Below are 23589 nucleotides of genomic sequence, written 5' to 3' on the forward strand. Positions count from 1 at the left end.
AGTACATTTCTTATCAAGCATTGTTGCCTCCTCCTTTGTTTCCCTGTGCTCCCATCTCCTCCCCCCCCCTTGTTAATTTTTTTTTTTTTTTACTTTTCCCTTTTATTTATGTGTTTCATCTGACTAGATATAAGCTCAGTCAGGACAAGGATTTGGGCCTTTTTTATTCTCCACTCTCTCCCAGTACCTAGAACAGTGCCTGGCTCATAGTGTTCAATAGTATTTGCCCAGGTAACAACAAACAAACAGGTTTATTTGTGCATCCCTTAAACTTCCCTGAGCCTCTTCACTCCCTTCATATGCCACAGCATAGTGGAATAGGTTCCTACCCCCCTACCTCCTGGTTGAATGAGGGAAATGTGGGAGGCATTACTGTGCAACAGGTCTGGGTGATTGCATGGGTACTCACCCAGAGAACTGTGTGGTGACATGGGGTACCATCTCTGGGGGAAACATACACTGACCCCATAGATCCATTCCCAGGGCTACATGCAACCACTGAAACAGCCGGAGAACTCTTTGCTGTGTGACCCATCGCTGGTGGATGAGATCTTTGACCAGATCCCAGAGCTCCTGGAGCACCATGAGCAATTCCTGGAGCAGGTGCGGCACTGTGTACAGACCTGGCATGCCCAGCAGAAGGTGGGGGCTCTGCTTGTCCAATCGGTGAGTATCCCTGATGCTTCCAGGACTTCTTAGACACTCACGTTGACTTTAGATCTGGCTCTATCCCCTGGGTGGACTTGAACTTGGATATTGCCCAACCACAGACGCTGGTATGAACTTCAGCCCCAGACATTCACTGATCTGACCCTGGTCCAGTGCTTAGTCTTAATCTTGATCTGGTTCTTAACGCAAACCTTATTGGGTTCTAGTATTGACTTTAACCCCTAATTTAACTAGAATCTGATCTACTGCTCTGACCCTGAACATAAGCTTAACCTTGACACTGGCCTTGTCCTGATTAGCTCTTTTCATCATGAGGCATTTTAGTAATCATAGCTAATGTTCTTTGGTACTTATTGTATGTTGGGAATTTTGAGTATATTAGAGACAGCAACAGCCTTGAAAGGAAGGTGAGCTTACTACCCTGATTTTCAAGTTGTTAGTAGAGGGATGGAGGAGTGAATCACCTGAACAGAGTTGAGAGTTGTGAGTGGTTCTAGAAAATGTGACTCCAGGCTCCAGCTCTCTGTGTCATGTGACATATTCCTCACCTGTGTAAGCTTTTCAAGGTCTTATAGTCAAGCTTCACTTCAGAAAGATCTGCAGAAACAAGACTAATAAACATTTCAATAAATGTTTGTAAAACTATAACATGGTCAGGGTCTGGTGGTGGTACATGCCTATAATTCCAGTAGGTGATAGAAGGAGGAGGATGAAAGTTTAAGTCTAGCTGAGGCAAAAGCATGAAACGTTGCCGAAAGAGTAACAAAAGCAAAAGAGTGGCTCAGGTAGCAAGCATGAGATTCAGTTCAATTCCCAGGATTGCAAAACACATTTAAAAAGAACATGTCATTTTTTTCCTTTGTTATATTTATATGGATTTAATTACATTTGAAAAACTTAGTTGCATTTTGTTTTACCAGAATTACCATGAATGAATAAATGAATGATGATGTTCATATACATCATAGCCAAATGCAAACTAAAATGATAACTCAGAGCCACATAATTTTGAAAGCAAAACTGTAAAACCCTTCCAAAAATTCTACAAGCAAATTAAAAATACCTTATCTGTTTTGGCTTGTGAGCATATTTTAATGTGTTCATTATAATGTGGGGTGGGGCCTTGAGCCTAAAAAGGTTTTAGACTGTCCCAGCTGTCCTAGAAACTGATGTGACCAGAGAGTGAGCAGTAGGGGAGGGTTATAAGACAGCTTCCCTCATTACCTTCAGTGTCCCTAGGCTCCGCCTCCTGCCTGTACCATAGACTGTGAACTCCACATGGAGTTCAGCCCATGATGCTGTGTCCTAGGACTGGGCCGCTTCAGACCCTATACAATCTTAGACAGTTCACCTTGGAGAGGCAGGAACTCTACCTAACATGTACTTTTCTGTGGCTAGGACAGGAAACATCAGGAGAAGCAAAAGAGCAGGTGCATAACAGAGACCATTCCTAGAGGAGGCAAAAGTGGAGCTTAGCCCCAGTGGGTGGGTGAGATGGAGTGTGGAAAGAGGCATTTCCGGTGGAGGGGGACAGTATGAGCAAAGGCCAGGCAGCTGAAATAAGTCTGTGCACCTTAAGGACAGTGCCTGGCTATATGTGGTAGGATCAGAGACTTAGGGACAGAGATGCTCAGTCAGAACCCAGGGCTGGGAAGGTGGCTCAGTGGTAGAGAGTTTGCCTTGCATGCTTGAGGCCCTGGGTTCAATTCCTCAGCACCACATAAGCAAAAAGAAAAAAAGCCGGAAGTGGTGCTGTGGCTCAAGTGGTAGAGCGCTAGCCTTGAGCTGAAGAGCTGAGGGACAGCACCCAGGCCCAGAGTTCAGGCCCCACGAACGGACCAAAAAAAAAAAAAAAAGAACCCAGCCTGAGTTCACAGGGAACATCAGGTACATGTACTTGCACTCACACAGACATACACGGAGCAGATGTAGCTATGTATTTATGTATGTGTGTTTATATGTGTTTTTCTCTGTGTGTGTGTGTGAATTGAATTGAGGGCCTTGTGTACTTGCCTGGCTTTTTCGCTGAAAGTTAGCCCTCTATCACTTGAGTTGCACCTCCTCATCCACAGTTGTTTCTAGTTGGAGGAAACTGTTCATGCCTAAATCAGTGGAAGAATAGGTGAGTAGGACACTTGAGGGTCTCCAACATGCTTCCTTACCCACAGTTCTCCAAGGACATCTTGGTAAACATCTATTCTGCCTATATCGATAACTTCCTCAATGCAAAGGACGCCGTGCGTGTGGCTAAGGAGGCAAGACCTGCCTTTCTCAAATTCCTGGAGGTATGTGGGCCAAGCCAAGGGGTGGGAGAGACCTTCACCTCCAGCCAACAGTGAGGGCCCAGGAGCTCCCAGATGGGGCCCATGGCCCTAGACAGTGGGTCAGCCTCTACCCTCAGGTTGAGCTGTAGGGGTTTGCTGGGATTCTGTCCTGGAGAAACCTTCTTGGTATGTCCTTGCTCACATGGGGTCTCTCACCTGCTTCGGGTTTCAGCAAAGCATGCGAGAAAACAAGGAGAAGCAGGCGCTATCTGACCTCATGATCAAGCCTGTGCAACGGATCCCACGCTATGAGCTCCTGGTGAAGGTGGGCATGGGTCTGGGTAGACAGGGAGCATAGAGAAGATTAGAGGCCCGGGGGACCCCTGCTTGATGGAGCTAGCATCAGTCTTCAGAGAAAGGAAATCCTCCTTGGTCTCTGCCCACAGTCCCTTTGACTCCAGCATTCAGCCATAGGCCCTAAGGATAGCTACGCACATCCTTAGGGTTTTTTTTCCCCCTTCAGGACCTCCTGAAGCACACACCTGAAGACCACCCAGACCACCCACTCCTGCTGGACGCACAGCGGAACATCAAGCAGGTGGCTGAACGCATCAACAAGGGTGTGCGGAATGCTGAGGAAGCAGAGCGGCATGCCCGTGTGCTGCAGGAGATCGAGGCCCACATTGAGGGCATGGAGGATGTGCGTGCCCCCTTTCCCTTGCCCCCATGTCTCTGTCCACTCAGCCTTTGTGTCTTCATTTGTCACCTGGAACTCTGGCCTGTCCACATCCACATCTGCAGTGAGCTTGCACCTGTGATCACACAAGCTCTATCCATCCATCTCTGACCATGTGTCCCGGGCCTGACAGCACAATGGGAAGGTGGACAGGATACTACTTTCCACTGGCCTGACCCACAGGTCTCTGGGATAGGGATTAATAACTAGCCTTTATGACACTACATTCCCTGCCCCACAGCTCCAGGCCCCTCTGCGGCGGTTCCTGAGACAGGAGATGGTCATTGAAGTGGTAAAAAGTATTCTATTTTCTGTCCATCTGTTCCCACCTCCCAACCTCCATTTACTCTTCCCACACCTGCTGCCCACAGGTCTCCCTGCTGTAATTGCATAGCTGGGGGCGGGGGGAAGGGAAGGGACCAGGGCACCCTCACCCTCCCTGGGCTTCATTGTCCCCTTAGACACTGAGAGTGGGTATGGGTGGACTTCTGGACCATGTGTACCCATCCTGAATCCTGCCTTGGTCCCCACAGAAAGCAATTGGTGGTAAGAAGGACCGGTCCCTCTTCCTGTTCACGGACCTCATTGTCTGTACCACCCTGAAGCGAAAGTCGGGCTCCTTGCGGCGGAGCTCTATGAGTCTGTAAGTGTCTGGATGAGACTGCTTGGTACAGGCAGGGGGCATAGTTGTCCTGCCCTTGGACCCCATTCCCTTGCCCTTCCCAGAGCACCCCATTATCTGCCCACAGGTACACAGCGGCCAGTGTCATTGACACAGCCAGCAAGTACAAGATGCTGTGGAAGCTGCCGCTGGAAGATACAAACATCATCAAAGGTGGGGCTGACCTAAGTCTGCCCAGGAGTTGTGGTTTTGGGGTCTTCCCCTAAGAAGCCTCCTAGAGGTGTGAACATGGTCAGTCTGTCTCCCTGTCCATCTGGATTTCAGATTTTGAGCTCACTTCCCCATCTAGTATGAGGGAGATAGAGAGAAGGACCAGGTTGGCACCCACAGAGTTGGACCCACTGTCCAGGAAGATTACCTGCAGAGTAGCAGGACCTAGGCTGGCAGGTGGGGCTTCAGGAAGAGCAGGTAGAACTCTAGTTACACATGGGTTCATCTGAGCACCTAGTGTTGGGTGATGTTGCACAATCTCTCTAAGCAGTGCTATATAGTCTGTGCTGTTCCTTGCTCTGATGTCCTGCTGTGAGTCATCTTGTTCTCACAGACGTTAGCTTCCTCTCCTTCTTTCCCACTCCAGTGATAAAAGGCCCAGTTAATAGGCCCTCCTGAGAGATGAACCAAGACCTGTCAGGGTCCTATGGAGGAACAAGCTGCTGGTGATCATGACTCATCCACCTCATTTCTTCTCACTGGAAATCAGGCCAGCAGACATAATGATCACGTTTAGGTCCTGGTCCATTCAGCTGTGGCCAGGAGTGGGGCAAAGTCATATGGAAAGTCAAAGTCAGTGGGATTGGTGCAGGACAGTTTTTCTCAAGAGTAGCAGCAGATTGTCTTAGTCTGTGGGCTGCTATAACAAAAAATACCACAAAGCAGGTCATCTTATAATAAGCAGGAATTGATTGCTCACAGTTCTAGATCAAGAAAGCAACAGATCTAGTATCTGGTAAGGGGTACTAATTTCACTTATGAAGGCCCCATCCATATGACCTTGTCATCTCCGTCCAGCCCATCACCTAATACCAACATAGATTTCAACATAACAACTTTTAGAGAGACACAATATTGAGACCATAGATGAGCTCTTCCAAGCTCTGACTTTCTTAGTCTATATTGTGGCTGTCTACCCAGCACACATTGTTTTCTCTGTAGACTCAGACCTGTGTCTACCACAAGCTCTCCATTGTCATTCCACTTTACTCCATGTTCCTCCCCTTCCTCATCAGGCTGTCTTTCTCCCTTGCAGGGTCCCTGGCCACAGGGTCATTCCAAACATCACTTCTCAGTCTCAGAATCCTTTCCAGGTCTTCCTTCTTACCAGTCTGCAAGCTGTGGCCTACATACTACAATATTACCAATACCCTGCGTAAACAAGGGCAGAAGACAGGGGGAAAGTGTCATTTAGGAGAAAGTGAACAAAAGAAAGCTTTCTGTCCCTTGGCTTTCATGCCTAATGTCATGTCCAAGGATAGAGAGATGGTCCCACATAAAGGCCACTGGTCCAGAGTATATATACCCAAGCCAGGTAGTGAGCCGTGGAATGCCCAGCTGGCTTGTAGGACCAGCCACTTGGCAATGGTCAGCTGCGGGATTGGACCAGGAAATGCAGGGCCCTGGCTTGTTGCTCCTCCATTGTGGGGAGGCAAGTTCCTAGGTCAGCAGAGTTGACTGCTTGGCATTTTCCCAGTGAGGCCGCACTGCTGCCATAGTTCTGTGCCTGCTAAAGTGCACAAAACCTGCAGAGCCGTCTGCCTTTCATACTTTGTGCTTCTCTGTCAAGTTCTCTAAGGGCCTGGCATCCTGTGCCATATGGCTCTCAACCTTGTCCAGTCTCCCGTTCCCAGGCCTGGGGTTTCTCTGGAAACTGCCTGCTGCCTGCTGCTGAAAGCTTGGACTCCATTAAGCTTGGACTCTCAGTTTGCCAAGCAAGTCCCTGTGCCCAACTATAGGCTGTGCAGTAAGGGAGGAATGTGTCTGTCTAAACTGACCTTGTCTGTCTGTTTGTCCATGGCCTTCCTCTGTCCCCACCAGGGGCATCCCAAGCCACCAATCGGGAGAGCATCCAGAAAGCCATCAGCCGCCTGGACGAGGACCTAACCACACTGGGCCAAATGAGCAAACTCTCTGAGAGCCTCAGCTTCCCCCACCAGGTCTGTTGCAGGTGGGAGGGTAGAGACATAGCTACATCTCATCGGAGGGAAAGGGAGCACCCATCTATGGGAGAGTCTTGCTCTCTGTTGGTCTAGAGAGCAAAAAGTATCCCTTTCCTATCTGAGGGAGAGGCAGATGCTCACATAATCCCAAGGCCAGGTACATGCTATAGCCTGAGGCCTGGACCTTTTCCCTGCAGAACTTAGATGATGCGCTACGGGATCTCTCTGCTGCTATGCACCGGGACCTGTCAGAGAAGCAAGCACTATGCTATTCGCTTTCCTTCCCACCTACTAAGCTGGAGCTGTGTGCCACCCGGCCTGAAGGCACTGACTCCTTCATCTTCGAGTTTCCCCACCCTGATGCCCGCCTAGGCTTTGAGCAAGCCTTTGATGAAGCCAAGAGGAAGTTAGGTAAGCCTAGGCCCATGCTGGCAATCTTTTCCCAGAACCTCCAAGTAATAGCTGACCTCAAAAGCCAGAAATTCCAGAACTACAGTGCTCCATTAGCTGGCAAGGAGGGTAGATTGAGACTTACGCAGTGAGACCAGATCAAATACTGACTGTGGTCCTCCTCAGGTCATCCCTAGCAGAGAGAGGACTCCATGGACAGGACCAGCTTAGGGCATAGACCCCACCATGGGCCTAAATGGCCCAAACCCTTTCTCTCCTCCCTTCTGACCAGTGTACGTAGATTATTGATCAGAGTCCATGGCTTACAAACCTCTGGGTCTAACAACTTCATTGTACAGATGGAAAAATTGAGATCAGGGACAAACAGGCTATAACTTACAAGCCTTCCTTCTAGTATAACTGGGGTCAACCACTTCCTTAAGACACCCTCAGGGGAGAAAGGGAAATGGGGGTGGACAGGACCAGGGTGAGGTGCATGCTAAACAGGGTCTGTCATCCTCTGCACTGACCCCTGTCTGTCTGTCCATCCATCTCCACTGCAGCATCCAGCAAAAGCTGTCTAGACCCTGAGTTCCTGAAGGCCATCCCCATCATGAAAACCCGCAGCGGCATGCAGGTGTGTATGCATATGGCCATGTGGATGTGAGGATCCAGTGCTAGCATGTGGTCATGGATTTCACTTGCTTCCAGCTCTCTGTACATGTGTATGGATATTGCACATGTATCACATGTGAATGGCTGTTTCTTGCATACCTGTATCTATGCATGTGAACAAAGGCTATAATTATAATTACGTGAAACTCTCTTAATTCATGCATTCCTATGTGTCTGCATAGGTACCAGCATTAGCAGTGCCACATGTTGCATGCATGTATCTGATCATATTCCGAGTGTGTGTATGTGTCCATGCAGGTATGAGTGCACCTGACATATAGAAGGGTGCATGGGAATCCACACCCCCCTCACACACACAAGTCTGCCACCCTCCATTCTGCTGGGGTCACCTGGCAGAGTATGGTGCAGGCAGCAATTTCTCATTCACCTTTCCCTGTCCATTTTTGCCTCTTGCAGTTTTCATGTGCCGCCCCCACCCTCAGCAGCTGCCCAGAGCCTTCACCAGAGGTGTGGGTGTGCAACAGTGACGGCTACGTGGGCCAGGTGTGCCTGCTGAGCCTGCGCGCTGAGCCCGACGTAGAGGCCTGCATCGCTGTCTGCTCGGCCCGCATCCTCTGCATCGGGGCGGTGCCGGGCCTGCAGCACCACTGCCACCAGTGAGACCCGGGCTGGGTGCACAAACCTGTGGGAAACAAACCCCAGTCCCAGCACACTGAGCCCACTCTGTGGTGGACAGTGTCTAGTGGATGTGGGTGGGTCCTGAGGTCGGCATGTTCATGGGCAGGGTCAGGTCAGAGTACTGATCTGGCTCCTTCTAGTGGCCATTGTCCCTTTTCCATTGTTCTGGCAGGGAAAGGCCTGAGTCCCTGAGGAACCCTTCTGAGGCAGCTCCTGAGCCCCCAGGTCCAGAGCTGGAGGTCGAAGCTGCAGTGGATGAGGATGCAGCCACGCTGGTGGAGCCAGGGACCCAGCCCTGCTTGCACATCTCCATCTCAGGCTCTGCTTTGGAGATGGCTCCGGGTCCAGCTGAGGGTGACCCCCGCCCTGAGTTAGTGCCCTTTGACAGCGACTCGGATGATGAATCTTCACCCAGCCCCTCAGGGACTTTGCAGAGCCAGGCCAGCCGTTCTACCATCTCCTCCAGCTTTGGCAGTGAGTGTGTGTGATTTAGGACTTACAAACTGAGTGGACTGCCGGGAGGGGAAGAGGAGGAGACAAAGGCTGGAACCAAATCGTTGCAATTAACACAGGAAGGGGAGAGCAACACAATGGTCAGAGCCTGTGCCACTGAGAACCTGGGGCAGTAGTTTAGACAGGTGGGATCCTGGGTATTAGACAGAGTGGTTGGTTCCTCTGGCTAAGGTATGGTAGATAGATGGAATGTGGGACACTATGGTCTACACTGTCCCTGAGTGGAGTAACACTGTACAGAGGCCCAGAGGCTGGTTAGGAGCAACTGCAAAAAGAAGAGCGTGGCCAGAAGGGACTCAGTAAGGGCAGGCTAAGGCTTAGAAAGATGTTAGATGTGTGGCTTGGTGGAGGGGAAGGGAGCCATAAATGTTTGTCCCCCTCAGATGAGGAGACTCCAAGCTCTAAGGAGGCCACTGCAGAGACAACCAGCTCTGAGGAAGAACAGGAGCCTGGCTTCCTATCCCTGTCTGGTTCTTTTGGGCCTGGTGGTCCTTGTGGCACCAGCCCAATGGATGGGAGAGCCCTTCGCCGCTCCAGCCGAGGATCCTTCACACGGGGAAGCCTCGAAGACCTGCTGAGTGTCGACCCTGAGGCCTACCAGAGCTCCGTATGGCTGGGCACTGAGGATGGCTGGTAGGAACAGGAAAAAAGCTGGAGACACAGTGCTAGACATGGGTGTCCCGAAGCAGAAGCAGGATTTTGGATCAGGCCTTAGAGGTTCTGCTGCCAGAGATGCCAGAGGGATTGTCCTCGTGGGGATATATAGTACCTTGCGCAGGCACCTGGCATGGGGGAGGTGGGTGGAGAAATTACTCCAGCGACTAGTCTGCCAAGCATTTGTCACAGTGCTCACCTCTGACCCACAGTGTACACGTGTACCAGTCCTCTGACAGCATCCGAGATCGCAGGAACAGCATGAAGATCCAGCATGCAGCCTCTGTAACCTGCATCTTGTAAGGCCCCAAGATGCCTGCCCTGCCCTCTTCTTTTCACTGGGTTCTTTTCTCCTGGCCTTTCTTTTGGGAGGCAGGCCAGCAGGATGAAGGCCTGGCCCTGGGCCAGCTGTGCTTGTAAATATACTGTGAATTCTGTCATGTCACTGCCTCAGGCTCCTCTTCCCTGGAGAATGAAGTGAGAGGAGGTAGTCTCTCAGGAGCCATGGCAATTTGACTTGTGATAACCCTGGCTCCAGGCACTGTACTTTGGCCTCCTAAAATTGCCTGACTCCTTTTTTTTTCCCCACCCAGGTATCTGAATAACCAGGTGTTTGTGTCTCTAGCCAATGGAGAACTTGTGGTCTACCAAAGAGAAGCAGGTACATGGCCCCCCATGCTTGTCTCACCACAATCCTTTTGCTGATGGTGGAGTTATCTTCTGGGCGAGTGGGTACCCAGACCACAAGTCTGGCGACATGGCTTTGAGCAAGTTCTGGGGCCTCAGTGTTCTAACTTACAGATGGTAATGTTTATACCTCTTCATGGGATGATGAGGCTTCAGTGTGCTAAATTTCCTGTTTTCTTTTCCTCCTCACACTCCAGGCCACTTCTGGGACCCCCAGAACTTCAAATCGGTGACACTGGGCACTCAGGGGAGCCCCATCACCAAGATGGTTTCTGTGGGTGGGAGGCTCTGGTGTGGCTGCCAGAACCGAGTCCTTGTCCTGAGCCCTGACACACTACAGCTAGAGGTACCAAGGGGATAGAGGAGCAGAATTGGAGTCTTGGGATGAGCTGGGCCAGTATGAGAGGGAGATGAGAAGTATCCAGCTGAGGGGCTGGAGTTTTCTCTGGCCTCTGTGTGACATAGGGCCAGGCCCTGTCCTTTGACCCCCATTTCTTCTCTAGCTGATGAGGAAGACAGAAAGTACCCCATGTAGATAGAAGTCCTTATTCACGCTCCTGCCTTCCCACTCTCTCAATGCAGGTGTGTGTGGGGGTACCCTAAGGAAAAGGTCCTTCCTGATATAAACAGCACTTACCATTAAATACTTGCCTTTAGTCCTGGCTTCATTTACATACATGCCAGATATTTCCAGCCTGTATGGGGTCGGAGAACCACAGGCTCCCTTGATTTTCCTCTTTCTTACTATATCACTAGCTGGGCTAGAGTCCAAAACCTAGGTTCAGGCCCCAGCTCTGTGACTGTGTGAGTGTTCTTTGGTTCTGTAATTGCCCAGGAGAGGCCAACAACTGAAAACACTACAAGCCTTAAGTTCTCTGATCTGTATGTACATCACTCAGGTTACATGAGAAAAGGGCACACTCTTTTACTTCCTGGGAACTAAGTGGGGGAGACACTAGTGTAAGCATGCTTTGGAAGGTTGATCATCCAGACCCAGGACCCAGCCTTGGCTGTCATCTGAGGGGAGGGGTGGCTTCTGGAGGCAGTTGGTGGGAGTTTGGGAGGGAATGTGAACCCTGGTGGGGTCAGGCAGGAGGAAAGCCTGCTGGTTACCAACTGCTCTCTGCCCTCCCTTCACCCACAGCACACATTTTACGTGGGGCAGGATTCAAGCCGAAGTGTGGCTTGCATGGTGGACTCCAGCCTGGGTGTGTGGGTGACATTAAAAGGAAGCGCCCATGTGTGTCTCTACCATGCAGACACCTTTGAGCAGCTGGCGGAGGTAGATGTCACCCCCCCTGTGCACAGGATGCTGGCAGGTACTAACCATTTCCACTGCACCTTTCCTTGGAACCTTTCTGCCCTGTGATTGAGGAGGCTGAGCCAGAGCCAGCATTGGGCCTGATCTGTTTCCCATCTAGGCTCTGATGCCATCATCCGACAGCATAAGGCTGCCTGCCTGCGGATCACAGCGCTGCTGGTATGTGAGGAGCTGCTATGGGTAGGCACCAGTGCCGGTGTTGTGCTCACTATGCCCACCTCCCCCAGTACTGTCAGCTGTCCACGGGCGCCTCTCAGCCCTGCTGGCCTAGGCCAGGGGCATACCGGCCATGTCCGGTTCCTGGCCGCAGTCCAGCTCCCCGATGGCTTCAATCTGCTGTGTCCAACACCACCACCTCCCCCAGACACAGGTGGGTCTACAGAGACTTTTATATGTATACGTAGTAGAAGTACTTGGGGAAAAAAAAAAAAACGTAAGGTTTAGTATAGAAATTTATACGAGCCAGGTGCTGGTGGCTCACACCTGTAATCCTAGCTATTCAGGAGGCTGAGATCTGAGGATCGCGGTTCAAAGCCAGCCCGGGCAGGAGAGACCGTGAGACTCCTATCTCCAATAAACCGGAGAAAACCGGAAGTGGCGCTGTAGCTCAAGTGGTAGAGTGTCACCTTGAACTGAAGAGCTGAGGGACAGTGCCCAGGCCCAGAGTTCAAGCCCCACGACCGACCAAAAAAAAAAAAAAAATTTATACGAGTGAGGTGCTCTGGGTTTGATTCCCAGCACATAATGTCCTACCCTGACATAGAGTTCCTGGACTTTTGGGTTAGTACTTCCTGCTGCCTTGCCAGAGGAGGCTTTGCAAGGAAAAGTGTAATATAGAACTGGAAGTGGCACGTGTCTTCAGAAACAGGCTACAAAAATCCCAAAATGAAATCTAGGATGTCGTGTGAGTAAGAGTAAGTGAGAGAAAGAGAGAGACTGTGTGTGTGTGTGTGTGTGTGTGTGTGTGTGTGTGTGTGTGTGTGTGTAAGATTTTGTCCAAAGAAGAATCATGAGTCAGGCATGGTGGCACACACTTGTAATCCCAGCACCCTGGAGAGTGGATGCACGTTTAAGACCAGTCCAAGCCGTCCCAAAAGAAAAATTAAAAAATAAATAAAAGGACTGGATGTGTAGCTCAAGTGGTAGAGCATAGAGCACTTCTCTAGGATGTGTGAAGCTCTAGATTTGGTGCCAAAAACTGGAAAAAAAAAAAAAAGAAAAGAGTGTCTATGGGAGACAGGAAGTACTTTATATACTAAAAAATAGAATATGCTTGTAGGAAATAGATCCTGTTGTATGTGGCCCTTGTACAAAACAGGAAATAAAACTGGATTGGAAATCATGTAGCGGGCAGGAAGAGGACTCAGGAAGTGATGTGTAGGCAGGAAATAGAAATAGCACCAGAAACAAGAGCATAGAATGGCATATAGGACAGGAAGTGGGCAGGGAGAATCAGAGAGTGAAGCAGTGTGAAATCACAGAGGTAATAATCAGAAAAGACTTACTTGGGTGGGACAAGAACACCTCTCCCCAAGAGGAAGTAACTGTGGGATTGAGCACAGTAAAGTCTGAATTAGCAAAGCAGTAAAGCCTGTCAAGAATTGTCTGAGTCTAAAGAAGATGAGCGACCTACCTGAGAAAGGACTGTTGGAAACAGTAATGTTGTATAGAATTGTGCATATTGTGCATAGCTTACCAATTGGACATGTTCTATGAAATGCATCACTAGGCAATTCCATTGTTGTGTGGCCATGATAATGTGTACTTTCACAAACATAGATGGTATAGCCTGCTATGCAGCCAGGCTGTATAGTTTAGGCTATTGCTCGTAAGGCTACAGTGAGCAAAACAACACAAGATTAAATCGCGCACAAGAGGAAATGATGCGGTCAACCAATGTACTGCACACAAGTGAATAGAGTTTAAATGTATAAGTAGTAGGAGTACTTGGAAAAAACAACATAAGGTTTGGTATAAAAATTTATACTAGGGTTGGGAAGGTGGCTCAGTGGTAGAGTGCCTGGATTCCATTCCTCAGCACCACATAAGCAAAAAGAAAAAGCCAGAAGTGGTGCTGTGGCTCAAGTGGTAGAGCACTAGCCTTGAGCTGAAGAGCTGAGGGACAGTGTCCAGGCCCAGAGTTCAGGCCCCATGACCGGACCCAAAAAAAAAATTTTTATACTAATGAGGCACCCTGGGTTTGATTCCCAGCACAGGAAAGAAAAAAAAAACCAGACATAAGGTAGCAACATAGTCATTCATTATGTGTATTATGTGCAGTGTGTAATTGGAAAGGCTCTGCCTTTAGTCTTTTTTTTTTTTTTTTGGCGGTTGTGGGGCTTGAACTCTGGGCCTGGGCGCTTGTCCCTCAGCTCTTCAGCTCAAGGTGAGCGCTCTACCGCTTGAGCTACAGCGCCACTTCCGGTTTTCTAGTGGTTTATTGGAGATAGGAGTCTCACGGTCTCTCCTGCCCGGGCTGGCTTTGAACCTCGATCCTTAGATCTCAGCCTCCTGAGTAGCTAGGATTACAGGCGTGAGCCACCGGCGCCCGGCAAGGCTCTGCCTTTATATAACTGACAGTGCCATAGGTCTGTTTACACCAGCATCACCGTAGACATGTGAGCAATGTCTCAAGCAATGTCATGAATAAGGCTGCAACACCCCCAGGCTGTAGGAATTTTTCAGCTCCATTACAATCTTATGGGACCATTGTAGCATATGTAGTCTCTCATGTTGGGCAGCACATGACTAATAATAATGAAATAGGCTTTTTTTTTTTTGGTGGGGGGCGGTCTTAGGGCTTGAACTCTGGGCCTGAGCACTGTCTCTAAGCCTCTTGGTGCTCAAGGTTAGTGCTCTACCACTTGAGCCACATTGCCACTTCAAGCTTTTTGTGTGATTAATTGGAGATAAGAGTCCCACAGGCTTGCTTCAAACTGTGATCCCCAAATCTCAGCCTGAGTAGCTAGGATTATAGGCATGAGCCACCCTCGCTAAGCAAAGAAGGCATTTTAGATGTAGTAATCAAGAGAGTAGTTTGACCCTGGAAAGTTCTGACCATCCTGACTAGAAAGTCTAGCTACCCAGAAATAGGTAAGAAGTCCTGGGCTAATAGGGTATGGAATCCACTATTGGAAATTTGCTGGTCTTACTGTCTTCTGGGGTGTGGACTTCAGGCTGTGAAGGTTATGATAAAACTCAGTCACCTCAGACTGACAAACCTTCTCTTCTTCCCCTCCCACACACAGGCCCTGAGAAGCTGCCAACCCTAGAGCACCGGGACTCTCCCCGGCACCGAGGCTCTGCCTCAGCCAGACCAAAAATGCTGGTTATCAGTGGAGGTGATGGCTATGAGGACTTCCGGCTCAGTAGTGGAGGTGGCAGCAGCAGTGAGACAGTGGGCCGAGATGACAGCACAAACCACCTCCTCCTATGGAGGGTGTGATCCTGTCTTCCGTGGCCCAGGACTCGCCTGCCCACCGCCCCAGCCTGCTTGCCTCTTCCCAGCCCACACGCAGACCTTGACCCCAGTATCTGAGCAGGGTGCACCTGTGCCTGCGTGGGCTCTGTATCACTGTCTCAGAAGCATTCCCGATGGAACATGTGCTGGCCATCTAGGACAGGGCCTCTCCCACCCACTGGGTGCTCTGTGCTCCCAGTTTGTGATCAGGTCGGGGGCATGTGGGCTGCCCAGGACCTCTGTCCCTGGAGCTTCTACCAAAGACACGGCTGGACCTGTACCCCATGGGACTGGGGAGGCCATGTGCAATATTGGGAGGGTTTTCTGGGGCAGCAGGAAGGCTGGGGAACAGCATCCTTTCCCATGTACAGTATTTATGTTCCTTTTTAGATGAGTACTTTCCAAAGCACTTATTTATGCAGTGACTTGGGGCAGGGCATGATGTGAGGAAATGACAGGAAGTAAAATGCCAGTTCCTGCCTGAGGGGCCACTCTGGTACCCTAACCAAGCCTTCCCGAAGGGACCAATGTCCACACACCTTCCCCCATTACACACACACACACACACACGCACGCACGCACTGCATGTCCAGGGCATTGAAACATGCCCCTTACATACACTTTCAACCCATCCCAATCCAGAGGCCAGAACCAAGTGCCCTTAGCCACCCAAACAAGATGACTGTCAGGAAACTCCTCTACTGGGGGCCCTCTCAGGCTTTGGCATTTCCCAGGGTGTTGGTGGTGCCTTTAATGGTGTCTTAATTTGGGGACCCTGGTGAGGCCTTGGACAGGGCTTTCTCTCGGGTAAGAGAAAAGGACCCTGACTCCTCACAGTCCCTTTCCCCAGTCCCCACCTCCCCATGTCTCATGCACTGGCACTGTGGTCAGCTTGGGGGTTGGATTTACAGCTGACCACTGAATCCCTTTTCATACCCTGTCCTGCCGGGGGATTGGGGAGCCTTCAAGAAGGACCCTCCCAAAGCAAGGGGGTCCTTCAGTTGGGAAGGTTCTCTGTTGAGGGAAGCCTTTCCCCACGCCTTGCAGGCTATAGGGAGCCACTCTGACCCTTGGCCCTTGCTTCAGCTACAACTCCAAAGGTCTGGTTTCAGATGGGGTTTGTTCTGTTCAATTTTGTTTTTGTTTGGGGTGGGTGGGTTATTGTGGTTTTAGATTGTTTCTCTTGCTACCAAACAGTCATGTATTAACTTTCCTTGGATGATGAAACTTAAAGAAGTCAATAAATAGAAACACCAAAATGACTGCTCCCCAGTTGGCCATGGGCCAGAGGCCTCCGCCAGCTACCCCAGGACTCTGTCACCCCAGCCACAAGGGCTGCCCAACACCAACTCACTTGGTCAAAAGGGAGGCCTTGGAGAGCCCAGAGAGTGTGGTGTTACTCTAAGCAGATCATTGCTTCAGTCTGAGCTTAGGAAATTTAGGGTGTGCTAGTTAAGCTTTGTTAGCAGGTTGCATTTTGAATCCCCAGCAGATTACTTAGGCAATGTAAAACAGTACAGACCTTATATACGTCATCTGTGCATCAACCCAGAGCCGTCAGTCTGTGATAGGCTTGAAAGTGATGCTGACACATGACAGGTGGCCAAAGAGCCAGGGCACTAGGGAGCCTGTCTAAGGCTCCTCCAGGAAACCATGTCCAGAAGGTAGGGCTGGGAAGCCCTATCCAAAGCCAGGAATCCAGTCTGTGGAACAGAGGTGAAAGCCATCTTCATTCTGGTCCGAGAAGGAAAAGGCTCAGCAGTGGGGCAGAGGGCTTCTCACACTGCACACCTGCAGGACCTGAGACCACAACAGGAAAGTCTCTAACCAAAATCACTGAGTTAGAAGCTCAATTCTGCTGGGCACCAATGGCTTACACCTGTTATGCTAGCTACTCAGGAGGCTGAGATCAGAAGATTGTGATTTGAAACCAGCCTAGGTAGAAAAAGTCTGTGAGACTCCATCTCCAATTAACCACCAGAAAACTAGATTGGAAGTATGGCTCAAATGGTAGAGTGCCAATTATGAGCAAGTAAGCCAAGCCAGAGCACAAGACCCTAGGTTCAAGCCCTGTACTAGCACAGACACACAAAGTTCAGTTCCTAGACTGAGTGTGTGGCTTAGCAGCAGTGTGTGCTTAGCATTTCAGTCCTCAGATGTGGCACACACATCTCTCAGGAGTGCCAGCCTTCAAAGCCACAGGACATGCTGAGCACATCTCTGCAGTATGATCTTCCTGGGGAGGATGGGATTATCTTAAGCACAGCTGTATTGCAGAGTATAAGGCAATGTCCATGTGGGATTTATGATGAGACAAAGCATTGGGAACATGGAACTTAAAGCTGGACAGACCTAGTTTGGAACCTTGGCTTCACTACCAGTCACCTGTGGGACTGATAAGTAGTGCTACTGTGAGCCTCCATTTCCTCGTGTATGAACTGGAGCTGATGATTCCTTCCTGCACAAGATGATTGCTTGATGTGCACTGGCCTTTGAGTTGCAAAGAGGAGATTCACTGTGCCCCTGAAATAAAGGGGTGCTCACTTGTGGAAACATGAGCTGACAGGTATGTGAATTATCTGTCAGAGGTATGTGAATTGTCTGTCAGAGGTACAGCAGCTGAGATGTCTGGCTTCCCTGCTGTGTCTTTTCTTCCACCGCTGCCTGCTTGTGCTGCAGCTCTCACTGCCAGCTTCTGCTTCCTCAGGACTTCCAGCTTCAGTAAAGGATCAGACTCCAGTTTTAGAACCAGGTCCCAAGGCAGGATCCACACTATTTCTCCAACTTCAGCATCTCAGCGGGAACAAGTCTGGCACAGTGTTACTGTTAATAAGGCCTCTTCCCAGGCACTGGTTAGCCCTGCCCTTGGTCAGGTGCTCAGGCTGAGCCAGTTAGCAACGGGCAAGAAGATCATGCATGGGTAGGCAAGCCTCATGCCCAGGGGAGGCTCCTGGAAGAATTAGTTCCTCTTATAGGGGTGAGGAACATCCAGCCCTCCTCAGGCCAGATAAGGCCTTCAGAATAATTTGGCACATGAATAGATGAACACATGCTTCTCAAGTGTTGTGGCCATCTGCCTTAACTGATAATTTTGTATGGCTTGCAAGTGATGTTATAAATATCCAATGGTCCTTTGTAGAAGAAAAGGTTCTTCATTTCTGGATAGCAGTGGTTCAGCCTGTCCTGCCATTCCCACCTGAGGTCTGGGCCTGTCTCAGGCCAATTAAGGCAGCACTCAGATACCAGTATTTCCATAGGAAACTACTGAAGTATATAACATTAATACAAGAAAGAACACACACCAAGCCAGGTGGTGGTGGCTCATATCTGTAATCCTAGTTACTCTGGAGGCTGAGATCTAAGGATTGTGGTTCCCCAGGCAGAAAAGTCAGTGAGATTGTTATCTCCACATAAGCACCAACACATACACACACAAGGCCCACTTCACTCATTTTTCAGAAAGCTTTTATTTAAGAAAATGATCTAGGGGCTGGGAAGGTGGCTCAGTGGTAGAGTGCTTGCCTCACATGCATGAGGCCCTGGGTTTGATTCCTCAGCACCATATAAACAGAAAAGGCTAGAAGTGGCGCTGTGGCTCAAATGGTAGCACACTAGCCTTGAGCTGAAGAGCTGAGGGACAGCGCCCAGGCCTGGAGTTGAAGCCCCATGACCGACCAAAACAAAAATGGAAGTGGAGCTGTGGCTCAGAATGATAGAGCAGGGCTGGGATGTAGCTCAGTGGCAAAGCGCTTGCCTAGCAAGCGCAACGTCCTGGGTTCGATCCCCAGTACCAAAAAAGAAAAGACAAAAAAAAAAAAAAAAGAATGATAGAGCAAGAATAGCTCAGGGACAGCACCGGTCCCTGATTAAAGCCCCATAACTGAAAAAAAAAAATACACAAATGTGTGTATAGTTTGGTGGATGTGCATAAAAGCCCCAACAGGACATTGCATCACCTCTAAAGCTCCTCTTAGCCTTCCTAGAGGTAGCTAGATCATCTCAGGGAAGATGAAGCACAGAGAGGGACAAGGGCTTACTTGAGGTCACATAGTAAGGTGGCATTTTTGTTGGGGAAGGGTTTCCTGTTGTTGAAAAGGGTGTCACAGAGAACTAATGCTTGAGCAGTGTGGCCATGGCTGCCCACAGGTAGGAGAAATTGGGCCAGAATATGAAGAGGGAACAGTTGAACCAAGGCAAGGAGGTGTGTGGGGGCCTGGTGTGAGGGGCACTGGCACAGATCAAGTGAACAGAGGAAGAAGAGAAGGCAGAGGAAGCTAGAATGAGCTTTGCAAGCCTTGGCTGCAATGTCCACGCCAGTAGGTGCCTAATAAGTAGTTATTGAATTTAGCCTGGAGAGTCCAGTTGAGATCTACAAAACAAACCCAGCTTCAAGATGGCTGCAAGCTGGGAACTAGAATTTTTTCCTTCCAAAGGTCTTGGGATGTTGCTACTTTTTGGTTTGTTGTTGTTTTGTTTTTGGCCGTGGGGCTTTAACTCTGGGCCTGAGTGCTGTCTCTCAGCTCTTCAGCTCAAGGCTAGCACCCTATCACTTGAGCCACAGTGCCACTTCCAGTTTTCTGGTGGTTTATTGGAGAAAAGAGTCTCACGGTCTTTCCTGCCCGGGCTAGCTTTGAACTACAATCCTCAGATCTCAGCCTCCTATTAATTAGGATTATAGGCATGCAAGGTTAGTATTGTTATGTACTCTGTGTGTGTGTGTTTGAGAGAGAGAGAAAGAGAGAGAGTGTGTGTGTACTGGGGCTTGAACTCAGCTTTTTTGCTGCAGGCTAACACTACCTCTTGAGCCACAGCTCCACTTCCTACTTTTTGGAAATAAATAAGAGTGTCATAGAATTTCCTGCTCAGACTGACTTTTGGGCCATAATCCTCAGGTCTCAACCTGCTGAATAGCGAGGATTGCAGGTGTGAGCCACCGGCGTCTGCTTTTAGAGGAGGAAACAGGCTCCCAGAGGTGAGCATCCTCAAGGGCGTCCATCTTCCAAGATTAGGACTTGGATTCATACTGCTCTGCTCTCATTGCCAGCTGGGGGAAGAGAGGAAAGGTGGCCACAATGGGTAGCTGAAGGACAGGAGAAAGCTGTGGGGCCAGAGCCACATCTAGTCATTCATGATGCCTCTCTCTGGCTCATGTTCCTTAAGAGCAGTCCTGGAAAGAACTTCCTGACCCCAGAGGAGAGGAGAGGGTCATAGCCAAAGTCCATCCCAGAGAGTAGGGTTTACCTACACCATCTATCTTTCAGAGAAGGTAGAACACAGAGAGCAACAGGGACTTGCCTAAGGTCACACAGTAAGGCCTAAAGGGTTTCCTATGATCAGGAAAGTTAGAAAATACCCCCCCCCAAAAAAAAAGCCAGGGAGAGGCAGAAGACTAGATTAGCTGGCCCCTGTCCCACATTTCAAACCATTGTCAAGACACTGATCTGTGGATCCTGAGGGTACCATGGGTGAACAGTAAGTCTGGCTGAGGCACTGCCTTAGTTTAAGGAGGGGATGGGGACCTAGACACCCGAAAATAAGCTCCAGCTCTGATTCTCCCTTGCTGTGTGACCAGAGGCAAGTGCCTGGCCTTTTCTGGACCCAGCTGACCTCTGGGAGTCCTTCACATCTCTTGCATGCCTGCCAAACACCAAGTTTCTCTGTGTCCTCTCAGACCTTAAGCCACGGCCACTTTCAGGAAGCTGCACAGGGGAAGTGCTATTTTGGGCCCAATTATGGCCAGTGAGGAGTCCTGACTGGCAGAGGCAAGTGAACAGGCATCCCAGGCTGGTCCGGCATAGACTGCTGGGCTGCTGACCTGGGAGGAGGACAGTGGGCCCTTTATCAGAGATAAATGGGGGACAGAACTCTGGGTTCTGAATGGTGAAAAGAAAGAAGAGGGAGCAAGTTGTGGTGTCACAGCCCAAAGCTGGGACTCCTGACAAGGGTTTTCTGTTCCTCCTAAATATTTTCTGTATTTCCTCCAGGGTGTGTTAGCCTGCACTGAGAGATAAAGTCACTTTCCTAGGGCCACACAACCTGGCAATGGCAGATCTAGGACTTGACTCTTATCTGTGTGCCACCAAACTATGTATTTCTCTTTCTCCCCACAATTTCTCTTCTCTAGGCTCCTTGATCCCAAATGCTTGATCCCAAGCTGCCTAACTATAACCCACATATTCCATGGCTTTTCCTCTGCTCTCTAAACTCTAGTCTGAGCCAGGCACTGGTGGCTCACGCCTGTCATCCTAGCTACTCAGGAGGTTGAGATCTGAGGATAGTGGTTCAAAGTCAGCCTGGACAGGAAAGTCTGTAAGACTCTTATTCCAATTTACCACCAGAAAATAGGAAGTGGAACTATGGCTCAAAGTAGTAGAGTGCTAGCCTTGAGCACAAAAGCACAGGGACAGTGTCCAGGCCCTGAGTTCAAGCCCCACAAATGACAAAAAAAAAAATCTGAAGTCTGACCTAGGACCCAACAGCGCCACTGAGAGCCCCCTCTTAGATCTATCACTGGAGGGACTGGGAAGGTGGCTCAGTGGTAGAGTGCTTGCCTTGCATGCATAAGGCCCTGGGTTCGATTCCTCAGCACCACATAAGCAAGAAAAGAGAAAAAAGCCAGAAGTGGTGCTGTGGCTCAAGTGGTAGAGCACTAGCCTTGAGCTGAAGAGCTGAGGGACAGCACCCAGGCCCAGAGTTCAGGCCTCACGACCGGACCCCAAAAAATAAAAGATCTATCACTGGACCAAGAGCCTCCCATACTTGCATTCCTGAACACCAGAGCAGTGGACCAGAAAGGTCCAAGCCAGGGAAAACAAAGGAGTGTTGGATTTCCCATGAGGGAGCCAGTGAGGCCCAGGATAGAATTTGAGAATCCAGCACTAGGGGATTCCACATCTAGACCTAAGTGCAGGCTGAGCCTTGTCCTCAGACCCAGGAGGTGCATGCCTAGCTCCTGACCCTTGCTGAGTCCCTCCTAGCTCTAAGGCTTGGCTCCATGGAGCTCAGGCACTCATAGATGATAAGATGTGCTTTGCTCTAGTACTTTTCCTGCTGCCAATCAACCTAGGATAGGACATTGAAATTTAAGTCTGAGCCTCTGGACTCCCCCCGCCCCCCTCCTTTTTTTTCTTTTTTGGTGGTACTAGAGTTTGGACTCGGGGCTTTGCACTTGTTAAGCAAGCACTCTTACCACCTGAGCCACTCCTCCAGTCCCCGCCTATTGTCCTTCTTAGGCTTGGGTTCTGCATGCACATGATTTGACCAGTGTTGGATGGAAATTTTTATCAGACTTACCATCGTAAGTCTGCACATCTACCCTGCACATGGGCACTTTTTTCCTTTGTCATTAATCACTAAACAATTCAATATAGCATCTATTTATATAGCAGTTACATTGTATTAGGCATTAGATGTAGTCTACAGATGATGTACAGCACTGGAGAAGATTGCATAGGATTGCATACATGTAAATACTATGCCCTTTTATATGTCACTTCAGCATTTGCGAATTTTGGTGTCTGCAGGCTCCTGGAACCAGGAAACCAAGGTGAATTACACTTCCATGTGGGAATTCAGCCAGCAGGGGGTGCCATGCCCCCAAAGGCAAATCCCTGTTGGCTGTGATTCTGTGACCCAGGACCCCTGTGCCCCAAGCAAGGCTTTGCTGGGATGTGGAGCCATACCCTGGCCTCCAGGTCACTGTCACAGTCTATCTCATCATGGCCTTATTCTGTGTCATGTATGATGAAGTGCAGGTCTTGTCTTGGCTTGCTTCCCAAGCTGCACTGTGGGAGACTCAGCAAGATCTTCACCAGGATCTCCAAGCCCCAATATTCTAATGCTGAGATTCTATGGGGTCACCTCAGATACCTTAGAGAGCTTGTGTTTCAATCTGCTCCTCAGCCAGTCTCCTCTGAACGCCATAAAACATCAAATCCTGTGGCCTCCATCCCTCCTTTCCTGTCTCCTCACTGTGGACAACCAGCTGCTCCAGTCTCAGGAAGAGTTCCATCTTGAAAAGGCTTTGGAATTGGTCAGCTGGAGAGGGAACTGGCTCACCTGATCGGCAATAAATAATAATAGGCTCCTTCAGAACCTCGGGGGTACAGGATGGAAATATGCAGGTTATGGCTCTGGGGACTTGCTCTATGGAACGAGAGTGGGCAGGTGGCCTCCTCTTAGAGAGGACTAGAATGACTTCAGGCAGCAAGTTTAGCGCCCTAGTTTTCAGATGGGGAAACTGTGTGAAAGGGGGAATTTGATCAAAGCTTTACAAAGTGTTGATAGTAAAGATGAACCCAGGAACTCTCTAGAATGCCTGACTAATTGCTTGTGCTCCTTGACCCAAAACCATTTGAGTTATTAAGTGATATCTGAAATGCCATCACTGGAACCCAGAACTTGGAATTGGGGTTGAGGGTTGAGAGCATCCTAAGCACATCTGGCCTTTTGGCTGCCTCCCTCCCCACACTGTTCCTCCCATGCCTCATTTCATTCACAGGCTGAGATGTGGTGTTCTGTTGTAATTCCTGCCCCCAGCTCTGGTGGAGTTGGATTAGGGGGTGGGGTATACCACTGACACTTGAGGGGGCTGAATCCATGGTCCTGCCATATCAGGGAGCTCCTTCTGCCCTTCCCCACAAACTAGGCACAGCCAAGAGCAATAGAAACTCTTCCCCTGCAAACTTCCCCCCCCCCACATCTACACACACACACACATACACACACACACACACACACACACACA

At 49.7% G+C, this 23589-nt stretch overlaps 1 protein-coding gene across 1 annotated transcript in view; it reads left to right on the top strand.

The window, feature by feature from the left end:
* The window catches only part of Arhgef17 (Rho guanine nucleotide exchange factor (GEF) 17), a 64964-nt gene extending 48871 nt beyond the window's left edge, over positions 1-16093 (top strand). The window contains exons 3-21 of the mRNA XM_013014185.1: positions 484-666; positions 2838-2954; positions 3166-3258; positions 3457-3633; positions 3911-3961; positions 4203-4312; positions 4419-4504; positions 6383-6501; positions 6702-6915; positions 7458-7531; positions 7987-8186; positions 8381-8682; positions 9105-9354; positions 9588-9674; positions 9969-10036; positions 10260-10408; positions 11207-11381; positions 11484-11753; positions 14632-16093. Of these exons, the coding sequence (XP_012869639.1) occupies positions 484-666; positions 2838-2954; positions 3166-3258; positions 3457-3633; positions 3911-3961; positions 4203-4312; positions 4419-4504; positions 6383-6501; positions 6702-6915; positions 7458-7531; positions 7987-8186; positions 8381-8682; positions 9105-9354; positions 9588-9674; positions 9969-10036; positions 10260-10408; positions 11207-11381; positions 11484-11753; positions 14632-14828 (2922 nt within the window). The 3' untranslated portion in view covers positions 14829-16093. The remainder of the gene's footprint in view (positions 1-483; positions 667-2837; positions 2955-3165; positions 3259-3456; positions 3634-3910; positions 3962-4202; positions 4313-4418; positions 4505-6382; positions 6502-6701; positions 6916-7457; positions 7532-7986; positions 8187-8380; positions 8683-9104; positions 9355-9587; positions 9675-9968; positions 10037-10259; positions 10409-11206; positions 11382-11483; positions 11754-14631) is intronic.
* Positions 16094-23589: the final 7496 nt, after the last annotated feature.

The sequence above is a fragment of the Dipodomys ordii genome, unplaced genomic scaffold (genome assembly GCF_000151885.1).
Source record: "Dipodomys ordii isolate 6190 unplaced genomic scaffold, Dord_2.0 Scaffold22, whole genome shotgun sequence".
NCBI classification, from domain to species: domain Eukaryota; kingdom Metazoa; phylum Chordata; class Mammalia; order Rodentia; family Heteromyidae; genus Dipodomys; species Dipodomys ordii.